The sequence below is a fragment of the Scomber scombrus genome, chromosome 11, assembly GCF_963691925.1.
Source record: "Scomber scombrus chromosome 11, fScoSco1.1, whole genome shotgun sequence".
Classification (NCBI taxonomy): Eukaryota; Metazoa; Chordata; class Actinopteri; order Scombriformes; family Scombridae; genus Scomber; species Scomber scombrus.
Window position 1 is genome coordinate 4,320,515 of NC_084980.1, and position 27,572 is coordinate 4,348,086.

General features: G+C 37.1%; 1 protein-coding gene across 2 annotated transcripts; it reads left to right on the top strand.

Annotated features, from left to right (window-relative positions):
• Window positions 1–4,189: 4,189 nt before the first annotated feature.
• On the top strand, window positions 4,190–20,551 carry LOC133990277 (myosin-7-like). Of its 2 annotated transcripts, none has more exons than XM_062428539.1 (37): window positions 4,190–4,390; window positions 4,488–4,631; window positions 4,721–4,877; window positions 4,961–4,988; window positions 5,069–5,177; window positions 5,342–5,434; window positions 5,536–5,599; window positions 5,925–6,023; window positions 6,116–6,219; window positions 6,360–6,498; window positions 7,047–7,165; window positions 7,253–7,402; window positions 7,505–7,675; window positions 7,792–8,107; window positions 8,740–8,816; window positions 8,999–9,204; window positions 10,216–10,339; window positions 10,619–10,755; window positions 11,116–11,371; window positions 11,470–11,712; window positions 11,796–11,972; window positions 12,057–12,202; window positions 12,289–12,379; window positions 12,495–12,884; window positions 13,011–13,137; window positions 13,216–13,334; window positions 13,416–13,612; window positions 13,694–13,877; window positions 13,960–14,125; window positions 14,210–14,334; window positions 14,430–14,738; window positions 14,834–15,037; window positions 15,133–15,429; window positions 15,551–15,655; window positions 15,739–15,834; window positions 16,111–16,245; window positions 20,469–20,551. In XM_062428539.1, exons 1-37 carry the CDS (start codon window positions 4,190–4,192, stop codon window positions 20,487–20,489), a joined length of 5,826 nt encoding a protein of 1,941 aa, XP_062284523.1. In that variant the 3' UTR covers window positions 20,490–20,551. The 2 variants fall into 2 exon arrangements, with proteins under 2 accessions (XP_062284523.1, XP_062284524.1); XM_062428540.1 differs by having other exon boundaries at window positions 7,792–8,101.
• Window positions 20,552–27,572: the final 7,021 nt, after the last annotated feature.

Genomic DNA, 27,572 nt, shown 5'->3' on the forward strand with positions numbered 1-27,572 from the left:
GTGATATCAGTTTGTATAACATGAACAGGCAAGTACAAAAATTGAAGCAGTGAAAATAATCTACTTATGATTTATAATTGTTGTATTTGTTTACAATACAAATCAAAAAATGTTCAAAACATTTCCTGAATAAAGTATTCTCTTGGGCACCCTTTTGCTTTATTCTATCTCATGTCAAAGTACTGGTAGTCCTTTCTAAAAACAATAAAAAAAATCAACTAAAGTAATAATAATTGAAAGAAAATAAAAAGAAACTTTGAATGACACTGCCTTACTTTCTCTTGAAAATATACTTTTAAAAGAGTGATGTTTGTTGTGGTGTGGCAGGGCTTTTGTGATCAGGACATGAGATTTTAAAAACAATACAATTAAATATTAATATGAATCCCATGGCCACTGGTTTAGAGGTTGACTGTTGAAACGTAGTAGATACATTCAAAAGTGAAATACCTACTAAGATAGTAGGTTCCAAATGAAAAAAAAATCAAAAATAACAAAGAATGAATGATCTGTAAGAAAAAGTACAATCTCTGTTGCAGTGGTTAGAAAAATTGCATTAAGTAGTAGCACGATCAGTACAGGCTAATTAAAATGTAATGAGAAATCACAGGAACCTAATGGTTTATACATTTATTATGGTGGGTTGGAAGTCCAAAGCAGTAGCAGAAACATTAGAAATGTGTAAAAATGACACTCCAAATCACATGAGAACAGTTGTGGCATCTCAATACAGAAATATGAAAATATGGTAACAGACACTATATGTGTGGGTAAATTAAGCTTTTTTTTTGCCTCTAGGCTTCCATTAGTATTTTAGATGTTCAAAGGCTTCAAACCAGTCTTCAATTTTTAAAAAATATAATTGCATGTAACACAGTAGATTATATTGCTTGGAAACAGTATTGAATGTCTGTTGTCCAAACTCATAATTCAGAGCAGTATTTCAAAAATAAACAAAAATAATTATTATTCAAGTTTTGGTTTTGCTTTGAAAACCAGTTTGATGATTTAAATGTAATTTTTCTAACATTTCTCCCATCATGATTGTAAAAAGTATACGATTTGAAATCACAACAATGATTTAAACCATATACACAGCTGTCTTGTGCAACATTCAGTAAAACAATATAACACTGTGTGGACTGTTGCTCGGGCTAGCATGCAAGTATTAAAAGTATTCTTTACATAATGAAACAGAACTGGTTGAATCTAAATAAGACAAAATACAATAAAAACAAATAAAAAGCTAATTACAATAAATCTAATCAGCATGCTTACTATACCTCATTCATCTGTAGCAGCACAAAGGAGAGAATGATGTAGCAAGTTCTTGCACTGACAGAAGAAACCAAGCCATGGATATGAGCTTGACACTTGGCTCTGCATGCTGACCTTGATCTCACATGGCGCAGTCCTTCAAAGGTCTTTCACATGTACAGAGAGATTAGAAAATAATAAGTAAATTGACGGGTGTTATTCTTTGTCATCCATATTCCAAAACTGTGTAAACCATGTCTGTGTTTGTCTTCCCACTGCTACTTAACAAACCCTACTATTGCTGTTTCATATCTAAGGCATCTCTGTGTGTCAACTGTTTGTAACCTGTATGACTGGGATGTTTAGAAATGCTTAAGGATTAACTGACAGATAAAACCAACAATAGCATATCAAGGTGACACCATTTGTTCTTTCCATATAACACATTAGCTGTTCAACAAATGACCTTACCTTATAGGAGTCCGGTTACAACTCCATCCTGACAGTGAGAAGGGGATGATAGCGGGGCACACAAAACAGATGAAGATCCACGGGGATTCAAACAGCTGAGAATGAGAATGAGTGCAACAATGTGTAAGCAAATTTGGATCAAATCTCGCAAGGTCCATTGGAAATTTGTACAACACCACAGTATAACAGGAAGTTGATGGTAAAGGTCATTCTCATTTACGGGACTGGCTTCAATTGCTAAAGGGCGAAAGTGGATATCTGGCTACATTCTATTAAAAAGGGTCAAAGCAATAAAATTATTTTTCTTTTTCTTTCAACTTGCAGCTGTGTTCACTTAAATGTATTTTCTATTGGTGTTCCATAATAGTAGAATGAGAAAAGCCCATGGCAGGATATCAATTTGTTGGCCTTCATACTGCAGAAATACAAACCAGGGGATAATATCAAATACAAACTGAAAATGGTGAAACATGGTGATACATTTCTATCTATATTTTCAGTGCCATGCGCCTGTTATTCCTCATCCTTCATGACATCAGACACTGCAGTTCAGACATGTCAATGCCCTCAAAGGCTGCCCTTCTCAATCGCAGAGAAAACAACTCCAGACAAGAATTTCACAGGGTTATCTTTGTCATCAAGGCCAAACGAGAGGGAACAATGCCATGATGACACAATGAGACAGAGGGTGTAGACTTTTCTAGATGCAACAGTGGTGAGTGATAATTTAAAGAGCCTGGCATTAGCTCTCACTCAATAACAGCTGCAGCACTTTATTGTCTCAGCGGTGGCTCGAGAAATGCATTTCATACCCCTTATAACTGACCTTTGCTGAACTTGATCTTTCTGATTAGGAATCTTAACGTGACAAACACAGAGCTGTTATCAAAGCACAATGTTTGAAGGACAAATTTGTCAAATTATGTTATTAATATCCATTTATCACCTTTCAGTTTGAGATTTAGAATAGAGACACTGAATCAACTGGTGTTGTTAAGGAGGACAGAGAGAGTCATGGAAAAGTGGATCCTTTGTCTACCTCAGTTGTCAAACAATTCTTTATTTAAACACATTGTTTGAACCTTGCAATGTCCGCTATGTACAGTTTTGGTTATCAACAATATTCAGCTGCTAGGTAACTAAAGCAGATTATACACCTTGGATCATTTTACCCAAATATACTAAAATAGTTTGTGTGACCCACCCATCATTAGCAAGCAAGTTTTAATTGGACATAATAATAAACTTTATTTTATATCCCAAAATGAAATTGAAAGGTACATAATTCACATTTAAAGATTAATAGATATATTTGAATCAATAAATAAACTATATAAACTGATGTGTTACATGAGTTACACAAATAAAATTAGAGTCACTTGATGTTGTTGTTGTTGTCTGTCCCTGATCCCCACCTCTTGCCCTCCCCTTTTTATGTACCGTGTATTGTCCTATCCTTGTTTGTCACAAGATCTGGGCAACAAATAGCATCAGTTCATCGAGCTCAATTAGGAGGATGCTTTTTTAATGTGCAGCCTTTCTCCAAAAAATTCAACCCATATTTGGTGGATAGACAACCTTTATTAATCGACGGAGGGCTGCTGTCAGCTTCGTGGATCATCACTTCACTTGATTGAAGGTTGAAAATCAAAGGTAAGCAAAGCATTTATATAAGTGGTATGGGATAGAAATGTGAGCCATTTCACATACTGATGTACTGACATTTGTGGGCTTACACAACATATTACGGTATTATGTTTCATGGATTAATGTAATGTGTGTATCATGTTCTTTGTTGGTGGGAACAGATAGTGATCATATGGTAGTATTAATGGACTAATGCTTTGCTTTGTTATTTAATTCGAAGACAGTAGCAAGATCCTGATTGAGAGTGCTCTCCTTGTGAGTCCAACCCAGCCTAGGTAAAGGCCAACATTTTCCCTAAATTCAGTGAGAACTGAATTTGTTTGTGTTTATGTACAATTGTAACATAACGTATATAATGTATTATGTACAGTTAATGTGCATGGACCATACTTTAAATGTCAAAGCTCCAGCACCATATGTAGTATACAGAAGTGAGAGTTGTTAAGTGTGTTGCAGGAGTTTTGACCTTTTTAGACTTTTTCCCTTCACTGTGCACCTTGGAAGTAGGTGAAACCTCTACTCTGCTATCATAGACAGTACTACTACATTTTTTTAATATACTGTGGTTCAGTGCATTATTTATTTCTCTGTATTAACTCAGAAATTCCAAAACTACAATATAGAATATTGTAATATAGAATAGAATGTTTGGATATTTTTTCAACACATTCTGACACCCCTTATATAAAAAACTTGAAAATTACTATCTATGTTATAATGATGACTAATGTAATGCATGACAAGTTGCGGCTGTTTATTATTTTAAATTCTACTACAAGTATTCTGACTGTGTTAATCTCTAACAGGTTAAAACATGGGTGACGCTCTTATGGCAGAGTTTGGGCCTGCTGCTTCTTTTCTAAGAAAGTCAGACATGGAGCGTCTAGAAGCCCAAACTCGTCAATTTGACATAAGGAAGGAGTGCTTTGTTCCTGATGCTGAGGTTGAATTCGTCAAAGCAACCATCAGTAGTCGTGATGGTGACAGAGTCACTGCAGAGACTGAGTTTGGAAAGGTAAAATAATTATCAAAGTGTTTGAGGGAGAGTGCTGATCCACACATTTTAAGAAAGGCATTTGGTCACGCTTAAAATGTATTATTTTCTTTCGTAGACTGTCACAGTGAAGGAGTGCGATGTAAACCCTCAGAACCCGCCAAAGTTTGATAAAATTGAAGACATGGCGATGTTCACCTTCCTCCATGAGCCAGCTGTGCTGTTTAACCTCAAAGAGCGTTACGCAGCATGGATGATCTATGTAAGACCATTTCCTAAACTCTCCTTTGTTGATAGACATCTCAGCATCTAAAAAAAACACCATTCTCTATGCCTCTCTTAATATGGCAGACCTACTCTGGGCTCTTCTGTGTGACTGTTAACCCCTACAAGTGGCTGCCAGTCTACAACCAAGAGGTGGTTAATGCCTACAGAGGAAAGAAGAGGAGTGAAGCTCCTCCTCACATCTTCTCCATCTCTGACAATGCCTACCAATACATGTTGTCAGGTATATAATCCATTTTAGCTTTCTTTTTTTATATTCAACACTGAAGTCATATCATGTGTAATTTTGATAATTTCTGTCCACAGACAGAGAAAACCAGTCAATCCTTATCACGTAAGTCACACAGCCAACAAAAACCTCTTCAACATTTGAGACTTAAAAGTCTTGAACTAAGACTTTTCTCCTCTTCTCAGCGGAGAATCTGGCGCTGGAAAGACTGTCAACACAAAGCGTGTCATTCAGTACTTTGCCAGCATTGCTGCTCCAGTGGGTTTGAAGAAAGATCAAGCTGCAGAGAAGAAGGTTTGCATTACACATATTTATGAATATTATACAACCAAAACATCAGAATCAGAAATACTTTATTGATCTGTCGAGGGAAATTGGGTCATATCAATGGTAAGCCACTGATATTTTTCTTTTCCAAAATTGGTACAAAACCTGAAGTCTTTGTTCCAAAACAACAGGGCACCCTGGAGGATCAAATCATTCAGTGTAACCCTGCTCTGGAGGCCTTTGGTAATGCCAAGACCATCAGGAATGACAACTCTTCCAGATTTGTGAGTGTCTGTGTGACTGCAGTGAGACTACTTAATTATCATTAATGGACTGAGAGTTCTTTTTTTTATTAGAAATATAAATGAACCCTACTTTTCCTCAGGGTAAATTCATCAGAATTCATTTTGACAACCGAGGAAAGCTGGCCTCTGCTGATATTGAGACTTGTGAGTATAGCTAAAACCCTCCACACACCAAATGTCCAAGCCATTTATCCTTTGTAGGGAATATGGCTTGGGTCAGTTATTGTGCTGCATTTGTAAAAAAAAAATAAAAAAATAAAAAAAGGGTTGACATTAAGTTGTGGAATTTCTGACAGTTTTGTTTTAATTAATACTTTTTGAATAAACCTGTTGAATCTATAATTTCACAGATTCAACAGGCACACTTACTGGCACACTATAGTGTGCCAGTAAGTGTAGCTAAACCTACACCTGTACAGCTAATATTTATATACTGGAACATAATAACCTTATATTACATCTCTAAAAGACCTCCTGGAAAAGTCCCGTGTGACTTACCAGCTCAAAGCTGAGAGAGACTACCACATTTTCTACCAGATCTTGTCACAGCAAAAGCCTGAACTTCTGGGTAAATGTACAGTATACAGTACAGATAATACATGAGTGTATCATGTATTGTAAAAGAAATGTAATACTTTATTTTGTGAAATATTCTTTTAGAAATGTTGCTTATTACCAACAACCCCTACGACTACGCTTTCATCTCTCAAGGAGAGACACAAGTAACCTCCATCAATGATTGTGATGAGCTGGTGGCCACTGATGTGAGCTGAACCTTCGATTCACAAAGCAAACACATTTTATTCTAAATTAATTTATGACAAAATGCAAAGGACTTATCAAATGTTATGTTTTGATTTCATTATAAATAGATTTCAATATAAAACATTTATTCTCTATTTAGGAAGCCTTTGATGTGCTGGGCTTCACTCAGGAAGAGAAGAACAGTATTTACAAGTTGGTTGGTGCCGTCATGCATTATGGTAACATGAAGTTTAAGCAGAAGCAGCGAGAGGAGCAGGCAGAGTCTGATGGCACTGAAGGTGAGAGAGGCTGCTATACACTATGTGGATGTGCATTATTATTAATATTAATATTATTGTTTTTATATTAATTTATTTTTTCATTGTGACTACAAAATAAGGTGGTCCAATTTTAAATTTGAATAATTCAATTATTATTATTTTGTATTTGCTGCATTGAGACTAAAGACATAACCAACTACAAATGAATGAGAGTGACATCATGAGTTCAGCTGTGGCTTTGCAATTCTGACTCCTTGCACAACACATGGCAAGCACAGCTGAGCCACCAACTGAATCTGAACCTGTTTTATAGTAGCTGTACTGTAATGTAAAAAATGATCCCTTGGAGCCATTGCAAGTCATAAACTCGGAATGTATCAAAAAGACACACTCATCCACATCAATCAGATCTTGTATTATTCATAAAGTATAAGTAAAGTATACAATAATTTAAATGGTCACAACAAGTTTCAAATAAAAACCTGAAAGCAAAGCAAAGTGTGTCATGATATGTCCTCCCCCCCTTTTTAAATGTATATGTCTTATGTACATTCTCACTTCCTCAGATGTTGACAAATCAGCTTATCTGATGTGCCTGAACTCTGCTGACCTCATCAAAGCTCTCTGTCATCCAAGAGTCAAAGTAGGAAATGAGTGGGTCACCAAGGGACAAAATGTTAATCAGGTAGTAAGAGTATTTGACTTTTTAGTTCAGTTCCAAAATCAAATCCTCAAAGGTTTATTTAATTTTTATTATGCATTTCCTTGTTAGGTCTACTATGCTGTTAGTGCACTGTCTAAGTCAATTTATGAGAAGATGTTTCTGTGGATGGTAGTCCGTATCAACCAACAGCTGGACACTAAGCAGCCTCGCCAGTACTTCATTGGTGTACTGGACATTGCTGGATTTGAGATCTTTGATGTGAGCTTTGTATATTATTATAGGGAGAGAATGAATTCAAATACTTTACAGATGAGAGGTGAGTGTGACAATGACTATATTGTTATCCACTTTACGTTACAGTTCAACACCTTTGAGCAGCTGTGCATCAACTTCACCAATGAAAAACTGCAACAGTTTTTCAACCACCACATGTTTGTGCTGGAGCAGGAAGAGTACAAGAAAGAGGGCATTGAATGGACCTTCATTGATTTTGGTATGGACTTGCAGGCCTGTATTGACCTGATTGAAAAGGTGAGTTATGAAAAATATTGTATCAAAAAATTATCTGTCTTTCTAATAAGTTACTGCATTGTTTATTCCACTTGTAAGACAGGATTTTTGTCTTTATACTGTAATTTTTTTTTCAGCCCATGGGTATCATGTCCATCCTTGAAGAGGAGTGCATGTTTCCCAAAGCCAGTGATACCACCTTTAAATCTAAACTCTATGACAACCACCTGGGAAAATCCAACAACTTCCAGAAGCCAAGAATTGTGAAAGGGAAACCAGAAGCTCATTTTGCCCTGGTCCACTACGCTGGAACTGTTGACTATAATATCAACAACTGGCTGGTGAAGAACAAGGATCCTCTGAATGAGACTGTTGTCGGACTGTACCAGAAATCTACTCTTAAGCTTCTTGCAACACTCTTTGCAAATTATGCTGGAGCTGACTCAGGTTTGTGTTTAAAAAGGATCCTAGTCTATAAGGGTTCATCAGTGTATGATATGAAGAGCAAAATTTGACATGTTCCCCCATTATGTTACCTTTACAATTTAACAAGACCAAAGTTCACTTGTTCACTTAAAACAACATGTGAATCTCATGATGGCACTAGGACGAATCATTATAATTCATCTACTGAGGACCATTAATGTCTGTAAAGATTTAATGCCAGTCCATTTCATCCACATTAAGATATTACAGTGGATGAGGACATCTACATAAATATATTACACTGGATAATGACAATCTTTGACCTGGTGGTGGTGCCAGACAAAAAGTCAGGGGTCATCAGTGTCAGAGGGATTCATACATAATTGTTCTGGCTACAACGTCTATGGTAGCTTATGCTCTGTGAAACACACTGTTTTCACCTGGAATTAAATGTGCTATATAAAAAAAAGTTTTGCTTGCTTTTGCTACTTTGGGAATCACAAAGGTCTGAACATAATGCCATGGCAATCAGTCTTGATCAACATGGTGGACTGACAGACCATTAAATTGCCATCTCAATAGCCATAGCTAAAAACATGTATTCTATATATTTTTTTAAAGTCTAATGTCTAAAGTCTGATGTAACTTGTTCTATTCAGTTCAAGAGACTGGCGGCAAGGGCAAAGAAAAAAAGAAAAAAGGTTCATCATTCCAAACTGTATCAGCCTTGCATAGGGTAAGATCAATATAATTTACAGTTTGTTGTACATAAGGTATTTAAGAGGTCCTTCTCAGATTTAAAACAGTACCCTTAAATAGTCCTTCACTGAATGGCAGATTGTGGTCTATATTTGTAATGGTGCTCTTGATGATGATGGTAATTGGTAATCAATTTTGCCCTCTGTGATGATCTCACAGGAGAACCTGCACAAGCTGATGACCAACCTGAGGTCTACTCACCCCCACTTTGTACGCTGCATCATCCCCAATGAGTCCAAGACTCCTGGGGCCATGGAGAACCCTCTGGTCATGCACCAGCTGCGCTGTAACGGTGTGCTGGAGGGCATCAGGATCTGCAGAAAGGGCTTCCCCAACAGGATTCTCTATGCAGATTTCAAACAGAGGTATCTGTCAGATATACAGATGGATGAAATATAGGGTTGGGTACCAAGGTCGGTACTTTAAGTGGTACTGACCAAATTATGTTGGTATTATCGAATATTGGTTCACGTCAAATCAAACAGTACCAAATTTAAGTAAATTCACACGCATCATTGTGGAGCCAAACACACGACCTGGGCGCATGCCTGAGTGGAATGTTATGTCCCTTTAACACCAAAAGTGTTTGAGTTTTTATAATGTAAATAACTGTAAGTAACCAACCCGTCAGCCGGTGACTTTTCCTGAATATGTATTTTTGCCCTTAAGGTGCTAAAATAAAACAGAAACGATTTCTGAGCATGTATACCTCCAACCACGGTCATACAGACGGCAGTTGCCTTATTACACATTATTGTCGCCAATAGCAAGCTTTTCCATTTCGCAGGGGCATTTTTTTGTATTACGATGTATTATATTGTATAGGTGGGAATCCCTCCTGATGATGTGTTTCTCCGGGGAGAATCCCCAACCCCCTGCTGTGTTCACATCCTGTCTGTGTGTGCAAAATAACATGAATTCTTTTGAGGCACTAATTCTATCAAAAGATATTCCTAAGCCTTATCCTGATTTAAGCATGGTTTAGTTGAGATCTGGTGACTGTGAAGGCCATAGCATGAGATTACAAAAATAACAAATGGAGTTGTCAACACTCACAGATAAGTGTATATCACTTCTTTAATGATGGCAGCAAAATAATGGACGCGATTCAGCCCTAGGCTTTTCTCAGTTACTCTTTGAGCACGCCAGTTCGTTCACTTACATAGCATAAGATTCATCTAATGTTCATAGTCATCAAACCATTCAGTTGTGCATTCATGCCCTGTATACATTTGTGCTCTATTCAGGTTATTCACATTTTACAGCCCTTGATATATTCTACTAAGCATTTAGTGATACATTTAGCAACATTTTTGCAGTTTAAAATGTTATATAATATGACAAAATGTAATTGATCTTTTGTCTTCATTGCAAAGATACCGCATTTTGAACCCTAGTTCTATCCCTGAGGGACAGTTCATTGATAACAAGAAAGCATCAGAGAAGCTTTTGGGCTCCTTGGAATTAGACCATAACCAGTACAGACTGGGGCACACCAAGGTAAGAATAGGTCAAAAATTATTGTGTATTTTTACCTCTGTGTGATCAGGAACTGTGCAGGGTGACTCTGCATTCCTTTTTTTTTTTTTACTTGTTGCTGATGTTGGTATTGTGGTATTCTATGCCCAGAATCTTTTAATTATAGGCATGACACGGCTACTCTTGCTTTCATTCACAGTCTAAATCTGTATTTGATATCATGCAGAAATATGGCTGTACGGTGCCCATGTGGGCATCTTGTGCTTGCTATTTCTGATCTCATGTGTTTGCAAAAATCAGGTATTCTTCAAAGCTGGTCTCCTTGGTCTACTGGAAGAGATGCGAGATGACCGTTTAGCTCTAATCATCACAGGGATCCAGGCAAGGTCACGAGGTGTTCTGGCAAGAATAGAATTCCAGAAGATTGTGGAACGCAGGTAAGCGCACTTTTAAATTAAGGGAACTAGACTGAATATACTGTCAATAACAAGAACATAGGCAACTCAGGTATCTGAGCAGAACAATGGAAATTACCTATCCTACTTGGGAGCACACAAATTCATGACATAGGCAAAAGTTAAATTAAGCAAATGATTAAAAGTTATTCATTGATCCATCAATCACTAAATGTTTCCAACTGTGTTCATAGAATTAAAGTTCACCGTTCATATACTGAGAAGATTCACCTGCATGAATTAAGAAAATTAAGAAAATGTATTAATTGATACAGAAGTTACATCCAAGACAAAATGACTTGCATTGCTCTGAATCATTACCATATCTTTATGAATGCACAGGGATTCACTACTTGTGATCCAGTGGAACGTCCGTTCCTTCATGGGGGTCAAGAATTGGCCCTGGATGAAGATGTTTTTCAAGATCAAACCTCTGCTGAGGTCAGCGGAGACTGAGAAGGAGATGGCCAACATGAAAGAAGAATTCCTGAAGTTGAAAGAAGCTTATGCAAAGTCTGAAGCTCGTAGGAAGGAACTAGAGGAGAAAATGGTCTCTATTCTCCAAGAAAAGAATGACCTGCAGCTCCAAGTTCAAACTGTATGTTTTAACAATATTTCTGTAAGCATTACAATAAATATTACGATCAAACCAAGTCTTCTAATACTGTATGGCATGTTTTGTGTTTTTAATAACAGGAGCAAGATAATCTGTGTGATGCTGAAGAAAGATGCGAGGGTCTGATCAAGAACAAGATTCAGCAGGAGGCAAAACTCAAAGAGCTGACAGAAAGACTGGAGGATGAGGAGGAGATGAATTCAGAACTCACTGCTAAGAAGAGGAAGTTGGAGGACGAGTGCTCTGAGCTGAAGAAAGATATCGATGACTTAGAGTTAACCCTGGCTAAAGTGGAAAAAGAGAAGCATGCCACCGAAAACAAGGTACTGCAAAACACTTAAAATGACTACGTGTCCCAAATATTATCCATGTTCAAGTCCTTCATAAAAATGTCTTGTGGCAATAGGTAAAAAACCTGACTGAGGAAATGGCTGCTTTGGAGGAAATGATTGCCAAGTTGACCAAGGAAAAGAAAGCCTTACAGGAAGCTCATCAGCAAACGCTGGATGACCTGCAGAGTGAAGAAGACAAAGTCAACACTCTGACCAAAGCCAAGACTAAGCTGGAGCAACAAGTGGATGATGTAAGAATTTACAAAATCACGTGGCTTTGTATATAATAAAAGGTAAATGACTTTGGAAAAAAAGGTATTTATGACCATCCACAGCTTGAAGGGTCCCTAGAGCAAGAGAAGAAAGTGCGTATGGACCTTGAGAGAGCAAAGCGGAAGCTTGAAGGAGACCTGAAGTTAGCTCAAGAGAGTATCATGGACCTTGAAAATGACAAGCAGCAACTTGAAGAGAGGCTGAAAAAGTAATATGAAAAGACCATTTTTATAAACACAAACACATTTTAAGTATTTGTCAGCTAGTTCAATTTACACTTTTTTTCATCCACAGGAAAGATTTTGAAATGAGCCAAATCAATGGCAAACTAGAGGATGAACAGGCGATGAACGCCCAGCTCCAGAAAAAACTGAAGGAGTTGCAGGTAAAAATTTAAATGTAAATTGTAGATTGTAAATTGAGTAAACTAGTACATGAATATGATATTTTAAGACCACAATTTAGGCTAATATTAAGGTTTTTCTCTTATTTTGGTCTAGGCCCGAATCGAAGAGCTGGAAGAAGAGCTTGAGGCAGAGCGAGCTGCCCGAGCCAAGGTGGAAAAGCAGAGAGCTGACTTGTCCAGAGAGCTGGAGGAGATCAGCGAGAGGCTGGAGGAGGCTGGTGGAGCAACCGCTGCTCAGATTGAGATGAACAAGAAGAGGGAGGCTGAGTTCCAGAAACTCCGCAGAGACCTTGAAGAGGCCACTCTGCAGCATGAAGCCACTGCTGCTACCCTGAGGAAGAAACAAGCTGACAGTGTTGCTGACCTCGGGGAGCAGATTGACAACCTGCAGAGAGTCAAGCAGAAACTGGAGAAAGAGAAGAGTGAGCTCAGACTGGAACTGGATGATGTCGTTTCCAATATGGAACAAATTGTGAAGTCTAAGGTAAAGTACTTCTTTGTATTATTTGTTGTTCTACTGAATTTTTTTTCAATTATAATTTTCTTTGTAAGAATAATGTAACCCAACTCAAGTTGTTTATGTGCTATTATTGATGCTTTATGTTTTCAGAATAATTTGGAGAAAATGTGCAGGACTCTGGAAGACCAGATGAATGAATACAAAACAAAATCAGAGGAAGGACAGCGTACCATTAATGACTTCAACATGCAGAGAGCAAAGCTTCAAACTGAGAATGGTATGCATTTGATTTGAACAGAGTTAGTTTACTGTATTATGAAGTACGCATTCTTTCAATCTTCTTTTTCAAAATTAGGTGAACTTGCAAGGCAGCTTGAAGAAAAGGATTCCCTGGTGTCTCAACTCACCAGAGGAAAACAGTCCTATACTCAACAACTTGAGGACCTTAAAAGACAACTGGAGGAAGAAGTCAAGGTAGCAAACAAATACCAGTGACGACATCTTTGGTTGATATGGTGGTATCTTAAGATGCATGAAGGTTTGCTTTCATTTCAGGCCAAGAATGCATTAGCTCATGCAGTGCAGTCCTCTCGTCATGACTGTGAACTGCTCAGGGAGCAATATGAGGAGGAGCAGGAGGCCAAGGCTGAACTGCAGCGTGGCATGTCCAAGGCCAACTCTGAGGTGGCTCAGTGGAGAACTAAGTACGAAACTGATGCCATCCAGAGGACCGAAGAACTGGAGGATGCCAAGTAAGTAAAAATAATTTTCACACAAACAATGCTTAAAAGTTAAAAAGCAATTAAACCTGATTAAATTCTGTCATAATCTAGAAAGAAGCTGGCTCAGCGTCTGCAGGATGCTGAGGAGGCGGTTGAAGCAGTGAATGCTAAATGTTCTTCTCTGGAGAAGACCAAACACAGACTGCAGAATGAGATTGAAGATCTCATGGTGGATGTAGAGAGGTCTAATGCTGCTGCTACTGCTCTAGACAAGAAGCAAAGAAACTTTGATAAGGTTTAAATTGATTCATTTATTATTATTACTTAATTGAATGTATAAAGTAAATCATTTATCTAAAATGTACACTATTTCTCAGGTTTTGTCAGAATGGAAACAGAAGTATGAAGAGTCTCAAACAGAGCTGGAGAGCTCTCAGAAGGAAGCCAGGTCTTTGAGCACCGAGCTCTTCAAACTGAAGAACTCTTATGAGGAATCTATTGAGCATCTGGAGACCTTGAAGAGAGAGAACAAGAACTTACAAGGTCAGTGTGATTAACTGTTAAAAACCTTTGATGAATCATTTTCTTACAACATTACATTTACATTTGTTTCATTTTGACCTTTAGAAGAAATATCTGACCTCACTGAACAAATTGGTGAGGGTGGAAAGAGTATTCATGAGCTTGAGAAGATTCGAAAGCAGCTGGAACAAGAGAAGTCTGACATACAAACAGCTCTGGAAGAGGCAGAGGTATGTTCTGCCTTCTGATGAAGGACTTCAAGCACCTTAATGTACTTAAAATCTGGTTAAAAAGAACCTATGTGACATTCTTTTTGTCTTTCTAGGCTACTTTGGAACACGAGGAAGGAAAGATTCTCAGAGCCCAGCTCGAGTTCAATCAGATCAAGGCTGACATTGAGCGCAAGCTGACCGAGAAAGATGAAGAGATGGAGCAAGCAAAGAGAAACCAACAACGCGTTGTCGATACTCTTCAGAGCTCTCTTGAGTCCGAGTCTCGCAGCAGGAATGAGGCCCTCCGTTTGAAAAAGAAAATGGAGGGAGACCTCAATGAGATGGAGATCCAGCTTAGCCAGGCCAACAGGCAGGCAGCTGAGGCCCAGAAACAACTTAAATCTATACATACACATCTGAAGGTATGCATTTTATTCACAATAAAATAACACAGAGGACATACTGTATTATGTCATAACTGGGATTAACTTGCTTCATAATAAATGTCACACTCCAGGATTCCCAGCTCCACCTTGATGACTCTCTTCGAGCCAATGATGATCTGAAGGAAAACATTGCAATTGTTGAGAGACGCAACAATCTGCTTCAGGCTGAGGTGGAGGAACTCAGGTCTGGTCTTGAACAAACTGAGAGAGGTCGCAAACTTGCTGAGCAAGAGCTGCTGGATGTTAGTGAGAGGGTGCAGCTACTGCACTCACAGGTAAGATGCAGTCATTGGTACAGTTCTTTCCTATTTCAGTTCTATTATTTTAAATGTACTAAGGAATTCACTGATAAAATGTTGCATTCACTCAGAACACAAGTTTGCTAAACCAAAAGAAGAAACTGGAGTCTGACACAGCCCAGTTTCAGACAGAAGTAGAAGATGCATTGCAGGAGTGCAGAAATGCTGAAGAGAAGGCCAAGAAGGCCATTACTGATGCTGCCATGATGGCAGAGGAGCTGAAGAAGGAACAAGACACCAGTGCTCACCTTGAGCGTATGAAGAAGAACATGGAGCAAACCATCAAAGACCTGCAGCACCGTCTGGATGAAGCTGAACAGATTGCCATGAAGGGAGGCAAGAAGCAAGTGCAGAAGCTTGAGACCAGAGTGAGTATCAATCATTCAAGAGAAATCAAGTAAAAATCAAATGGAAAACACTAAATAATCATAATTTGGCATATTGAACATATCAGAACAAACCTAAGCTTCATGACTTCCCCCTCAACAGATCAGAGAACTGGAAACTGAGGTAGAGAATGAACAAAGAAAGTCCAGTGATGCTGTCAAGGGTGTACGAAAATATGAGAGACGAATCAAAGAATTGACCTATCAAGTAAGTTTCAATTCATTTAAGAAATAGTACAGCATTGAGAGTGTAATTTGTATTCAAAATTGTAATTGTTTTTTTGTTTTCAGACAGAAGAGGATCGTAAGAATCTTGCCCGTCTGCAAGATCTGGTAGACAAGCTACAACTCAAAGTCAAATCATACAAGAGAACTGCAGAGGAGGCTGTAAGCACTCTCAGTATTTTAGGAAAACCAATATTGCAAGAAACCCTAACCCTAAACTGTCCCTGCCCAGATCATCTATATGCATATTTCATACTATGCTGATTTTCTGCTCAATATAGTAAAAGCCAGGAGGCAGAGCAGAGAAATATTGCCGAAAATAACATTTAATCAAATCTTTATTAAATGACTTAATAATAGTATTTGTCATCATGCACTGATACATTGTATATATATGTATATATACATATATACACTGAAGATATTGTTTGTCTACAGGAGGAACAGTCCAATAGTAATCTCACCAAGTTCCGTAAACTTCAACATGAGTTTGATGAAGCTGAAGAGAGAGCTGACATTGCTGAGTCTCAGGTCAACAAGATGCGCACCAAGAGCCGTGATGTGGGGCCAAAGGTTGGTACACAGACCTGCACACATTTCAAAATACATGAGTCCAGTGTTAAAGAAGCCTGACAGCAGCCATGTTGGCAGATCACCCCAAAGATGCCTTGCCTGACTTACTGTTGTCACATCCAGGAAATATGGAAGATATTTTTTCTCATAATTAAAAGTAAAAGTCCAAACAGAACATCAAAACAATTTTTATTAAAAAAAAGGAAATTTAAAAAGCAAATATTAAATGTAAAATGATCATTTGAAAATGTAAAGTGACAATGATAAAAGTGAAAATTTATAATGCAAAAGCTTAAATGGAAATGCTCAAACTGAGAGCCTAAATTTTAATGTCAGTGCCTAAATTGTATGAAATTGAAAATAGCAATAGAAATAAAAGGGGAACATCAAAAATCCAAGTCAAAACAGGAAATGGAAAAGCTTAAAGACCGTGTAAAGTGAATTCAGACATTTTCTTCTAAACACATTAAATAGGTCATCAATAGGTGTAAAAAGCATTTCAACCATTTAGACTTGAATTGTGGCGCTAGGCTTCACAATCTGTGTTTCAAGATTTCTGTGTTTGGATTTAATGGCCGGTCTTTTACGTAATGCGGCAGTGATAAACCACATAAACCCGCCCCTGCTGCTGTAGGTATAAATACATTCAGCGCCAGGCGGGGAGTTCCGGTCCTCTGAAATGATGCCAACGCGGAATAATTTCAAACTGCATTCTATCAAAAGGCCACCAGGGGGCGACCGTTTGGTGTCAAAAGGACTTCCGTCTCTATACAAGTCAATGGAGAATTTATTTTCAGTGCACACTACTGCTACTACTACAGTCTACAGGTAGCCAGTTAGCTGAGTTAGCCGCCGAGTTCGCCGCCGAGCTAGCAGTTGAGTTAGCAGCGGAAAGCTCTCATACCTAGCGTCCATGTTTCTGGTAGAGGTGGTGACTTTGATTGACAGGTGACACTTGGTAAGGGGAGGGGTTTCAGCGAACTCGGCGGGCACGCCCACAGCATTTGGGAGAAGAGAAATAGGCAGACTTTTACACAGCTTTGAAGCCTAATTTCATATATTCGGCGATTTTTTTTAATCATTCAAATTTGGCAGGGTGGTTAACAACACACTTTTCTGTGGTATGTCAAACTCAGAACACATATTTATTTTTACTTTACACGGACTTTAAATGGAAACACTCAAATTAAAAAACAGGGGGAGATGACTGCTAAAGACAGATCACAGTAAGTTTGGTAGAGCAGTATGAGTCCAAACCATTGGCTGTACAGATGGATGACATCATCACTCCCCAAAAGTGAAGCCTAAACATCTTGATCGCCTCCTAGTGGCTAGTTTGCTCTATTGTGCAGCGTAGCTTCAAATGACATCACATAAGCAACATGGCAGCTGCCAGACAGGAGATATTGTGGCTTCACTTTTGCATAGTGGCATTACATGGAGATGCTTGGTCCATCTTTATATACACTCATTGGTCCGACCTAGAAGAGGAAGGATGGAGCCCTGCCATCCACATTGGCTACTAGCAATGGCAAAGCCATCATTGCTGATGCGGGTACTGCAGATTAACAGACTTCACATGATTGTACAGTAAGAGTACACATCTGTTGTGTTTTTACAGTATTTGGCAGATCCACTTCTGAAATTAGAAAGATATGACAGTTCATTTGGCTGCCAACTAGCAGCCACAGGTTTTTTTTTTTTTAATTAACTACTAATAGAGTAATTCAGTTATTCTTATGTATGTATGACAATGATAAAGTGAAAATTTATAATGCAAAAGCTTAAATGGAAATGCTCAAACTGAGAGCCTAAATGTCAATGCCTAAATTGTATGAAATTGAAAATAGCAATAGAAATAAAAGGGGAACATCAAAAATCAAAGTCAAAACAGGAAATGGAAAAGCTTAAAGACCGTTTAAAGTGAATTCAGACATTTTGGGTGCAGAAGCATCTTATTGATAACAGGGGGAGATGACTGCTAAAGATCACAGTAAGTTTGGTAGAGCAGTATGAGTCCAAACTGCCAACTAGCAGCCACAGGTTTTTTTTTATTAACTACTAATAGAGTAATTCAGTTATTCTCATGTAGAGTTAGTCAGTTGTTCTGCTGTCTTTGGAAGAATTTGTTGAGGCGGGGAAATTATTTGTATTAGTATTCAAATAAAAATTGAAATAGATATAACAATCCAGTTCTTTTACAATACTTCTAATTTTAGGCTAATAAAATGTTAAAATAAGTGCCTTGTCAATTAACTATTGTGGCAACAGCACACTGGGTCTCAAACCCCAGTCTCCCAGACAACAGTTAAATACACTAACCATCCAACCTCATCTCAGCACCATTAGAAAAACAGATCTGCTGTTATCATATTTCTCTTTATCAAGAACTTCCAGTGCCTGTCTCAGCAATGAGGCTAGCTCTGGCTTTGCAATTGCTAACAGCAAAGCTGTAGATGGCAAAGCACGATGCATCAAGTTTAGACTCATACTGTTCTGCCAAACTCAATGTGCTCTTTAGCAGTTAGCTCCCTCTACTATCCATAAGGTGCCTTTGTGCCCCAGCCATTTAAGCCCTTCCCAAAATCTGACATTCTTTTTCTTAAAAAATCTGAACAACTCAATCCACACAGATTTCCAAAAATCCCCTTAAGGTTATAAATATTTAGAAATAAAGATTATGCCTGAAATAAAAGATCTGGTTCTGATGAACTGCGACCCAATCATAGCCTCTGTAACAGATTCTATAAATAGATGGACGCTACTCTCCTTTTCCCACAATTGATGTGTTAATATGATTAAGATGAATATCCTACCTAAATGTCTGTATTTATTTCAGTACTTAGCATTGAACCCCCCTGCCCCTAATTTAGTCCTAAACTGAAGAAGATTATTACAAATTTTCTCTGGAACAATAGGGGACCAAACTCATAGATATCTCTTCATGGAGTAACAGCAGGTTAATGCTGGGAACACATAATCCTAGATTCAAATTATGGGCTGACAAAGGTCTGAACAACATCAGAGATTTATACAATAATAATATATTTCTGACCTTTGAGACTCTAAAAAATAAAAATAATATCCCTTCAACACATCTTTAAGTATCCACAGTTTAGGAGGTCCATATTAAAGAGACAAAATCACACTTCATTGCTCATCTTTCTCAATATTAAAAGATGTGATAGCGCATCACTCTAGCAGTCATGGTCAAGTGTCTATGATCTAAAATATACTTAAAACTCAACCAGAGGAATCCTCAGAGAATAGGCGACTTGCTTGGTGTAATGACTTGAAAACAGAGATAACAAAAGATGAATGGAAACAGATAAACCATAAATCCCAAACTATTAACGCCAGATTTTAACTCCTGTAGTACAAATTGATCATGCATAGTTATTTAACTCTGTCCCTACAACACCATTTTGATGCAAACAATCCATACTAATGTGTGAAATGCAATGCTGTAACGAGCACTCTGGTTCACTGTTCATTGGTTGCCCAAGGATCAAAGAATTTTGGAGATGTGTACTTGACATATTATCACATACAGTTTGAGCTAAATTACCAGATAGTCCACAATTGTGTATTGTTGGTCTGTCCCAGAGACCCAAGGCTCAATAACATCAAGAAAAAAATGAAGAGAGAAATTAACCTTTTCTATTAAGTGAAAACCTCAAACCTTTTTTTAAATATATGGGAAATTCCTGGAAAATAATGATGCAACCTTGATGAGTCAGTATGAAAGATATGACTGGATAATGTAAAACTTCTTCTATATTAACTATTATCATGTTGAGAATTAATAACAAATTTACACGAAATATGTCTCTTATACACACTTAATCAATTGTCATTATTGCTGCTATGTATTCTATTTTACTTTTGGGTACATTTGTCTGGATGTGAAAATGCCAATTAATATATTTGTCAAAGACATACAGCTTGAAAATACAAATTCCGTTTTTAATTTTCTACTTGAACTTTCAATTTTAAATGTGACCAAAAATATCCTCCACAGAAAAACACTATTTTTATCTTTACTGTCAAGTATACTTACTACAGCACATTAAGAACACTCTGAATGACCTTAAAAGCACAAGAAACAGGGACACTGATTTATCCGTTTGTATGTGTATGTATCCATATATTATAAATTAATAATATCAAATTAAAATAACTTTTTTTTTTTTAAACTTACTTTAACTTCTTTCTTTTTACAGAAGGGATTTGATGAAGAGTGACGTTTCCTCAAGATGATTGTTTCTGAGACCTGTGTAATGGTGTCTCCCTAAGCATGTCTTTTGTTCAGTAGAATAAATTTAATGTGCATCTGAAGCAGTTTCTTGACTTTTCATTGACAATTGCCTAAATGGCTCTAAACTGGACTTGTTCCTAAAATAAATGAATGAAATGAATCATCTTTTGTAAAAAACTGAGAAAGACTAGAAAAAAATGGCAAAATTTGTATAAAAATAAACAGAACAAATTAACAACATACAGTCACAAAGGAGAAAGTGTAAAAATGTGAGTTTCAGCAAGTATCTTTTACTGTCTTTTTTTTTTTTTTTTTTTTTTTTTTTTTTACAATATACAAGTTATAACATTCAAATTCTTTTTTTTCCTTCTTTTTTTTTTCAAAAGGCCCCTGTTTTTTATTTAACAGGGGCCATGCTCAACATAACTGTTGAGCCAGAGTTAGCTATATAGCTAATTTACATCTGCGGCCCCTGGGCAGGGAAGTACAAAAGATACAAGAATACAGACAGTTAAAAAGACAATAAAATATACAAACAGTACAACAAGACAAAAAATTACTAAAATTAGTAAAAAGGTCAGTGATCACATGATTGGTTTGTCTTTAGCCATGTTTGAAGTGTTGTTTTAAAAATACTAAAACTTGTGCTTTTTCTGATATGGGTGGGAATTGAGTTCCACTTATCTGCTGCTCCGACTGAAAGTGCGGATTGTCCAAAAGCAGTTCTCCTAAATGTAGCTGAGCAATCACCTCTTGCTGATACCCTGGTCTCCCTAGCATTAATCCAGCAGAATGACACACATTGTTTAAGTGGTGATGGTGCAAGATGATGAATTCATTTATGGGTCAATGACGTATAAGGATTTGGAACAACTCAATTGTAGAATAATAAAAAACAAGCATATCTAATGCAGTAGTTCAAACATTCAGAATGTTGTGTACCTGAAGATCCATATTATACATTTGAAATTAAGTGATTTTAGTGGGTTTTTTCAAGAATAATTGGCACTGGCCTTTAAAAAAGTCATGTGGTGCGACCATGATTCCTCTTGAAATAAATTAATATACTTAACACGCTTCACATCTTTTTTTACAAGTTTTCAGTAATATAAAGTGTTTGGAAACAAAGTATTTGCATTTTTTAAACATTTTTTTGTAAATGATGATCTTTTATTTATATAAGATATTTCAAGATGAATCATGGTCGCACCACATGACTTTTTTTTCAGGCCAGTGCCAATTAATCTTGAAAAACCCCCACTAAAATCACTTTCAAATTGTAATATGAATTGTCAGGTACACAACATTCTGAATGTTTGAACGACTGCATTAGATATGCTTGTTTTTATCATTTAAAATTGAGTTGTTGAAAATCCTTATACGTCATTGACCCTTATACATCAGGCACATATGTGTAAAGCAAAGAAAACTGTCAAAGGTCAGTAAATTATACTTGGTAATGATGATACAATGATGGTAGCTCCTTGGTTTTTTTATCAAGAATTTTTACACATTGTTACAGTTATAGTTTGGTTATGATTTAGGTATTAGACTCTGTGTGTGTGTGTGTGTGTGTGTGTGTGTGTGTGTGTGTGTGTGTGTGTTAGAATAAAATACAAAATATAATCGGAATATAATCGGACCACCACAAATAGTAGTTGAGTAGTTCACCGAAAGAATAACAACAACATAAAGAAATTAGAAACAGAACACAATAAACAAACAAAACAACACAACTGTAACCTATCAAGGTTTCAGTCACAACTTCAGAAATTGCATATTGGAAGAATATGAATAATTAGACTGAAAATTCTGCTGAGTAAAAGTGTGGATAAGAAATAACCAAAATAAATTGAATTACATGTAATACATATATTAAAGTCATATATTTATTCATTCATATATTTATTATTACTTTGTTTCAAATTTGTGAGGATTGGTCCTCCAAAGTCCCAAAAACTACAAGAATGCAACTTAATGTTTATGTCAGACACCGATAAGTTACTGCAACTGCTGCTGTTTTTAAATCCAACTATCTGATGACATTGTGATACACTACTGTCCACTAGGGATGTCCCGATCCAGCTTTTTGCACTTCCGATACGATACCGATATTGTAGCTTTTAGCATAGGCCGATACCGATACCGGCCGATCCAAGCATGTATTAAAGATTAAAGATATTTACTTATTTTGTTGTTTTGTTTTGTTTTGTTTTACTCTTAAGAACAACTAGCCAACTTAATTAGGTTAGTTTGAATAATCCACAATGGTTGGTAATGAGAAGCTGACCTGTTTATTCTTAACAGGGTTAAATAAACACAAAATAGACAAAATAATAAATAGTCAATTAACCACACAAACTGAATTGGCATCAGTGCTCTGCTCTTGAACAACAAGAGTGTAAACCAAGGCTTAAAAAGCCATCAGTGCAAACAATATTGTAAACTGTATTAAAAAAGCAAAACACACAAAAAAGCTGAGTAGAAAATAAATAGTGGGATGCTGGACAGGTCGCTAGGTGTGCTGAAAAACGCGGACCGGATTTGGGGGGGAAAGCTGAAAAAAACTGGAATGGATTACCTACAGCGGTGCGCTGGAGTTTTGAAAACAAACTGGATCGGGAGTCCGGATCGGGATTTTCCCGTGCAGGCCGATCCGATATTGATATGCATTTTTTGCTAATATCGGCGGCCGATCCGATCCAAATATCGGATCGGGACATCCCTACTGTCCACTCAGTTGTAGATTTCAGCCTTTGAGCTGTTTACATTACATGATTCTTTTTTCTTTTGAAACTTTCTAAATAATAGTGAATATATTTTCACTTGCTATATCTGTTATCATTGACCAAGTAAATCAGCAGAACTCATTTATCTGATGTTTAAAGTCAATCAGTCAGATGATCAGCAGAGGGCACTAGTAGATCCTATTTTAATTTGTTTAACAAGGTAGTTGCTAAAGAACTACATATGTAATCCTAACCTACTGATAACAGACATTATGCTATTGTAATCCTGGTGATATGACAGAAGTAAAAAACAATTGGTAAGAAGTTAATAGTTTTACCTTTTTATTTGGAATTCAAGTACAACTGAGCTATGAGTTTGTAAAGAAACACCACAGCTAAAAAGACTAAATGCCCATGTTGGGTATGTAACAATTATCTCTTTAAATTGATCAAATGTGTGAAAAAGGCTGTGGTGTGAACTAATGACAAATACAATTTGATATTATCAAAACTGAAACATAACCACATATACATTTCAAATTTCTTTTGGATACAGAAAATTGATCATTCTCTAATGATGAGTTGATCTTTACTTTTCACCTAAATGTAGCTCATAATACTTCCTTCCATCTTGATAAGATTGCAAGTTAAAAAGATTTGAACATAGAAAAGTTGAAAATACTAACCTTTATATCAGTAGTGGATCAGTCTTTCTCTAGCAACAAGCATCCTCTTTCAAAGCCAGAAGAGGGAGGGCTATTTGAAATAGAAGAGGGAGGGCTATTTGAAACAGAAGAGGGAGGGCTATTTGAAACACAGAGAAGAGGCAGGTTTGACAAAGATGTCTGACTGACAGAACATTATCTGTACTTGGTGTATTGAGAAGTAAAGTCCTCCAAGAAATACCTGGTGAATTAAACCAACACCATTTCATCAATCAAAATAAGACAGTGATAGTAAGACTACATTTGACAGAATTGTGTCTCTAACAGTTCTCCACACCAGCAGCTTTTTAAATAGATACTCATTTCTTAATCCAAGAAAATAGAGAAACACTTTAAACAGTACCTTTTCATTATGTAATCCTGTCCTGTACATTGCTTCATCAGAGGAAATGCAGCGCTCAAGATCGGAGTGTACACAAAGATCCACAGTCTGAATGAGTGGGGAGAGGACAAGGCAAGAGAACAATCAACTCCAGTGAGTCTCTCCCAGAACTGAATACCCCTTTAGAAGAGACCTTTAACAACAACACAGAAAAAATACTAACAATAGCTTTGCTGGCTCCAGTTTCAAACTTAAGTGAGGCAAGGTGCCTCACACCTTCCCTTGTGTGCTCATGTGATCATAAAAGTCAGGGATACAAGGAATCTGGACAGCTGCGAATGGGGCCTTTAATGGAGGGCTGAGTGCGCCGCTAGAGCCTGGAATAGACTGAGGGATAAGCAAAGGTGACAAGAATCTCGGAATGAAGGCACGCAAGGACAATGCCTTGTAGGATGTGATGTGACAGAATTGAAGACTGCTGAGGTTCTGGTATCATTACTGCCAAAAATGTTTGTTGAGTTTCACGTTAACATCCCACAAGGCTACACACTTCAGCACTTAGATCCAATTTTTAAAGTTTGGTCTGAATACGGATTCAGATTAAATACCCATGCATATAAATTGCATAGTATCCCACATAAAGCTAAAAATACAACAGTACATACAGTACATTATTTCTTAACCATGGGCTTATCACCTGTTGCCGCTGATCAAAAAAAAATTAAAACCTGTCCTGTATCTATGTCACAAGCTGTCCCCAAAGTGTCCTCTGTACCACCAAGCCCCCAAAGGCAGCCAGCAGGAATTTCACAAGTTATCTTTGTACTCAAGGATAAAGAGAAGAAAACAATGCTGTGTCAACAGAAGCACACCAACAACACTAACAGCAGGCATCTTTTGCAGAGGTCAGAAGCACAGGTCACATTGATATGAATTTGTTTTTGTGCAGAATTATATGTTGCATATCTCAGTTTTCCATCTCAATTTATTTTGAACATTCAAAGAGAAATTAAAATTCAATGAAAACAATAGCTGGGCTGCAGTTAAACACCACAGTTTAGCTGTTAGCTTGCCTGCTAACTGGTAGCACTAACTTCTGTCATCATGCTAGCTAGCGTGATGTCAGCTCAGGTGTGCTGTGTTGGACAAGACTTTTCAGCTGTGAAATTAGTTTGGTTTTACTGTTTTACGGCAATACCCATTTTAACCTCTTCCTCCCTAGGCCTCTGGATCAGGGTCCTGTTCGAAAATGAGATACCCAACATGAATATAGTATATCTCTGCAACTACAAGGTCTATATGAATAATATTGGTATCATAAAAAAAGTTAACACTTGTGAGATACATGTAAAGGTGAAAGCATCAGCATACATGTTACTGGGTCAGCAGACTAAATGAAGATTGAACACAGCATAAACTAAATATTTAATTTCCGCCTAACAAGAATTTACATTTTTAGAGTGAATAACATCTTATGAATTATGCTGCTGTAGCCAAAAACCTCTTGAAACTGTAGCATAACATCTAAACATTATCTGTGATAAGTCTCATGCTAATATAGTAAAGCACTGCAAAGTTAGAGAGATTTAAGTAGAGATATGTTTAGGCGCTCAATTCTGCACTGCACGCCTCTGTGCATGCGTAACCCTAACCCCTAACCCTATTGATATCAGCTAATCCATGCAATATTTTCATGAAGAGCATCAATATCTCGGGAACCCATTGGTCAATTTGGACAATTTGGACAATTGACCCCTCTATTGAAAGAGAAACAGTTGGCTAAATATGTCACAACAGCACAGTTCAACCACTAGATGGAGACAAAGACTGTGTGTTTGCATTGAGTACGACGAGGCAGGCTATCTGCAATTCATCCCTCGTGCCATGTAAATAAACTGGCTTGAATTGACTCAAAATGATCCAGAGACATTGGAGTAGCTGTTACTGAGAATGTTTTGCGACCAGACACAACTTTTAGCTATAAAAACAGCGAAGGTATGACATAATTTGTAGTTGTAAATTTACAATGGGTTTACAATGGGTTTATTTGGATTCTTCTTTGAGGGTTTATTCTGCGAGTTTTGGTCGGACAGTAATGAGAGTTACACTGCTGGAATCAGTGAAATATCAGCTTCTATTTGATGTTTGGATATCGTGAAATTAAAGATACGAGGACCGTGGGCATGTGCAGTGCATAGACGGAGGAGCGTTTTTGTCTAATGGAGCAATCAGTTGCTCGGTGTTTGACTTGTGTTTTGTTGAGCTGTAAATGGTTGTGCTGGCTCAATAGCTGAGCTTCTTCTGAACAAAACGGTATGTTATATGACTATATTCGTGCTTGTTTAACTGCCCTGAGACGTTTTTCCTATAGAGGGGGCGCTGTTGCCCCCGCCGACGGGGGCTCTCGAGCCTAAGTTAAAGAAGTCCAAAAAGACTGTTGATACTTTTTAACACCTGCTCTTATTTATTTATGGAATAGTTTTTGTTTTAATGTAATTTTATGTGAGTCTTTCAATGGTACATGTTTTTATGTTGTTTGTGAGCCCCTAACCTAAGACACTTGTTTGTTATTATGTGATAGACAATAATGTTTTTTGAATTTTAAGCACTGTTTAGTAATTTTCAAAATAGTAAACCAACATGAAAAAGAACTGTTTTAAGATCTGGATCATGATCCTGCCTGAAAAAAACTATACATATATATGATTTTTTTTTTTTTTTTTTTTTTTTAAATATATGTTTATTGTTTTTCAGAATGAAACAAGAACACAGGACAAACGGATAATAGAAAAAAGACCCTGCCTCCCCCCATCCCAAAACTAACAATGCAAAAAACAAAAAACATGAACAAGATCAGCACATCATAAGTAAGAAATAATAATAATAATAACAGGAGCCACAGTCATTACAATAAAATGCCTGAAAAAACTCCTGATATGATATTTTTGCATGAATTAAATGTGCTGTGGGCCCTTTCAGAGAGTACTTGTACTGGCATCCTAAAAGGGCATACTATCAGTGACATTTCCTATTGATTTATGGCTTTCAGCGATTTCATATCTTGCTGCCACTTTGTATTAGGTATCAAGTGTAAATCATTTTGAATCAAGATAAAATTAGATCTTGAAGTTCCAGGCCATTTAAGTGTTACGGTCCATCTCTTAATGTCAAGCTACTAATTCATGTCATCTAAACTTGAGTCGGATGGATCACAATTGGTAAAGAGAAGGAAACAATGCTGAGTGAACAGGATTGGAGTCAGGGAATAGACCTAACTGTGAACAGTGGTGAGT

Coding starts and splice junctions, on each gene's coding strand:
- LOC133990277 (XM_062428539.1), top strand. CDS start 4,190: ATGGGTGACGCTCTTATGGCAGAGTTTGGGCCTGCTGCTTCTTTTCTA. Junction 13,613..13,693: donor GAAGAACTGGAGGATGCCAA/GTAAGTAAAAAT, acceptor GTCATAATCTAG/AAAGAAGCTGGCTCAGCGTC. Junction 15,835..16,110: donor AGAGAACTGCAGAGGAGGCT/GTAAGCACTCTC, acceptor GTTTGTCTACAG/GAGGAACAGTCCAATAGTAA.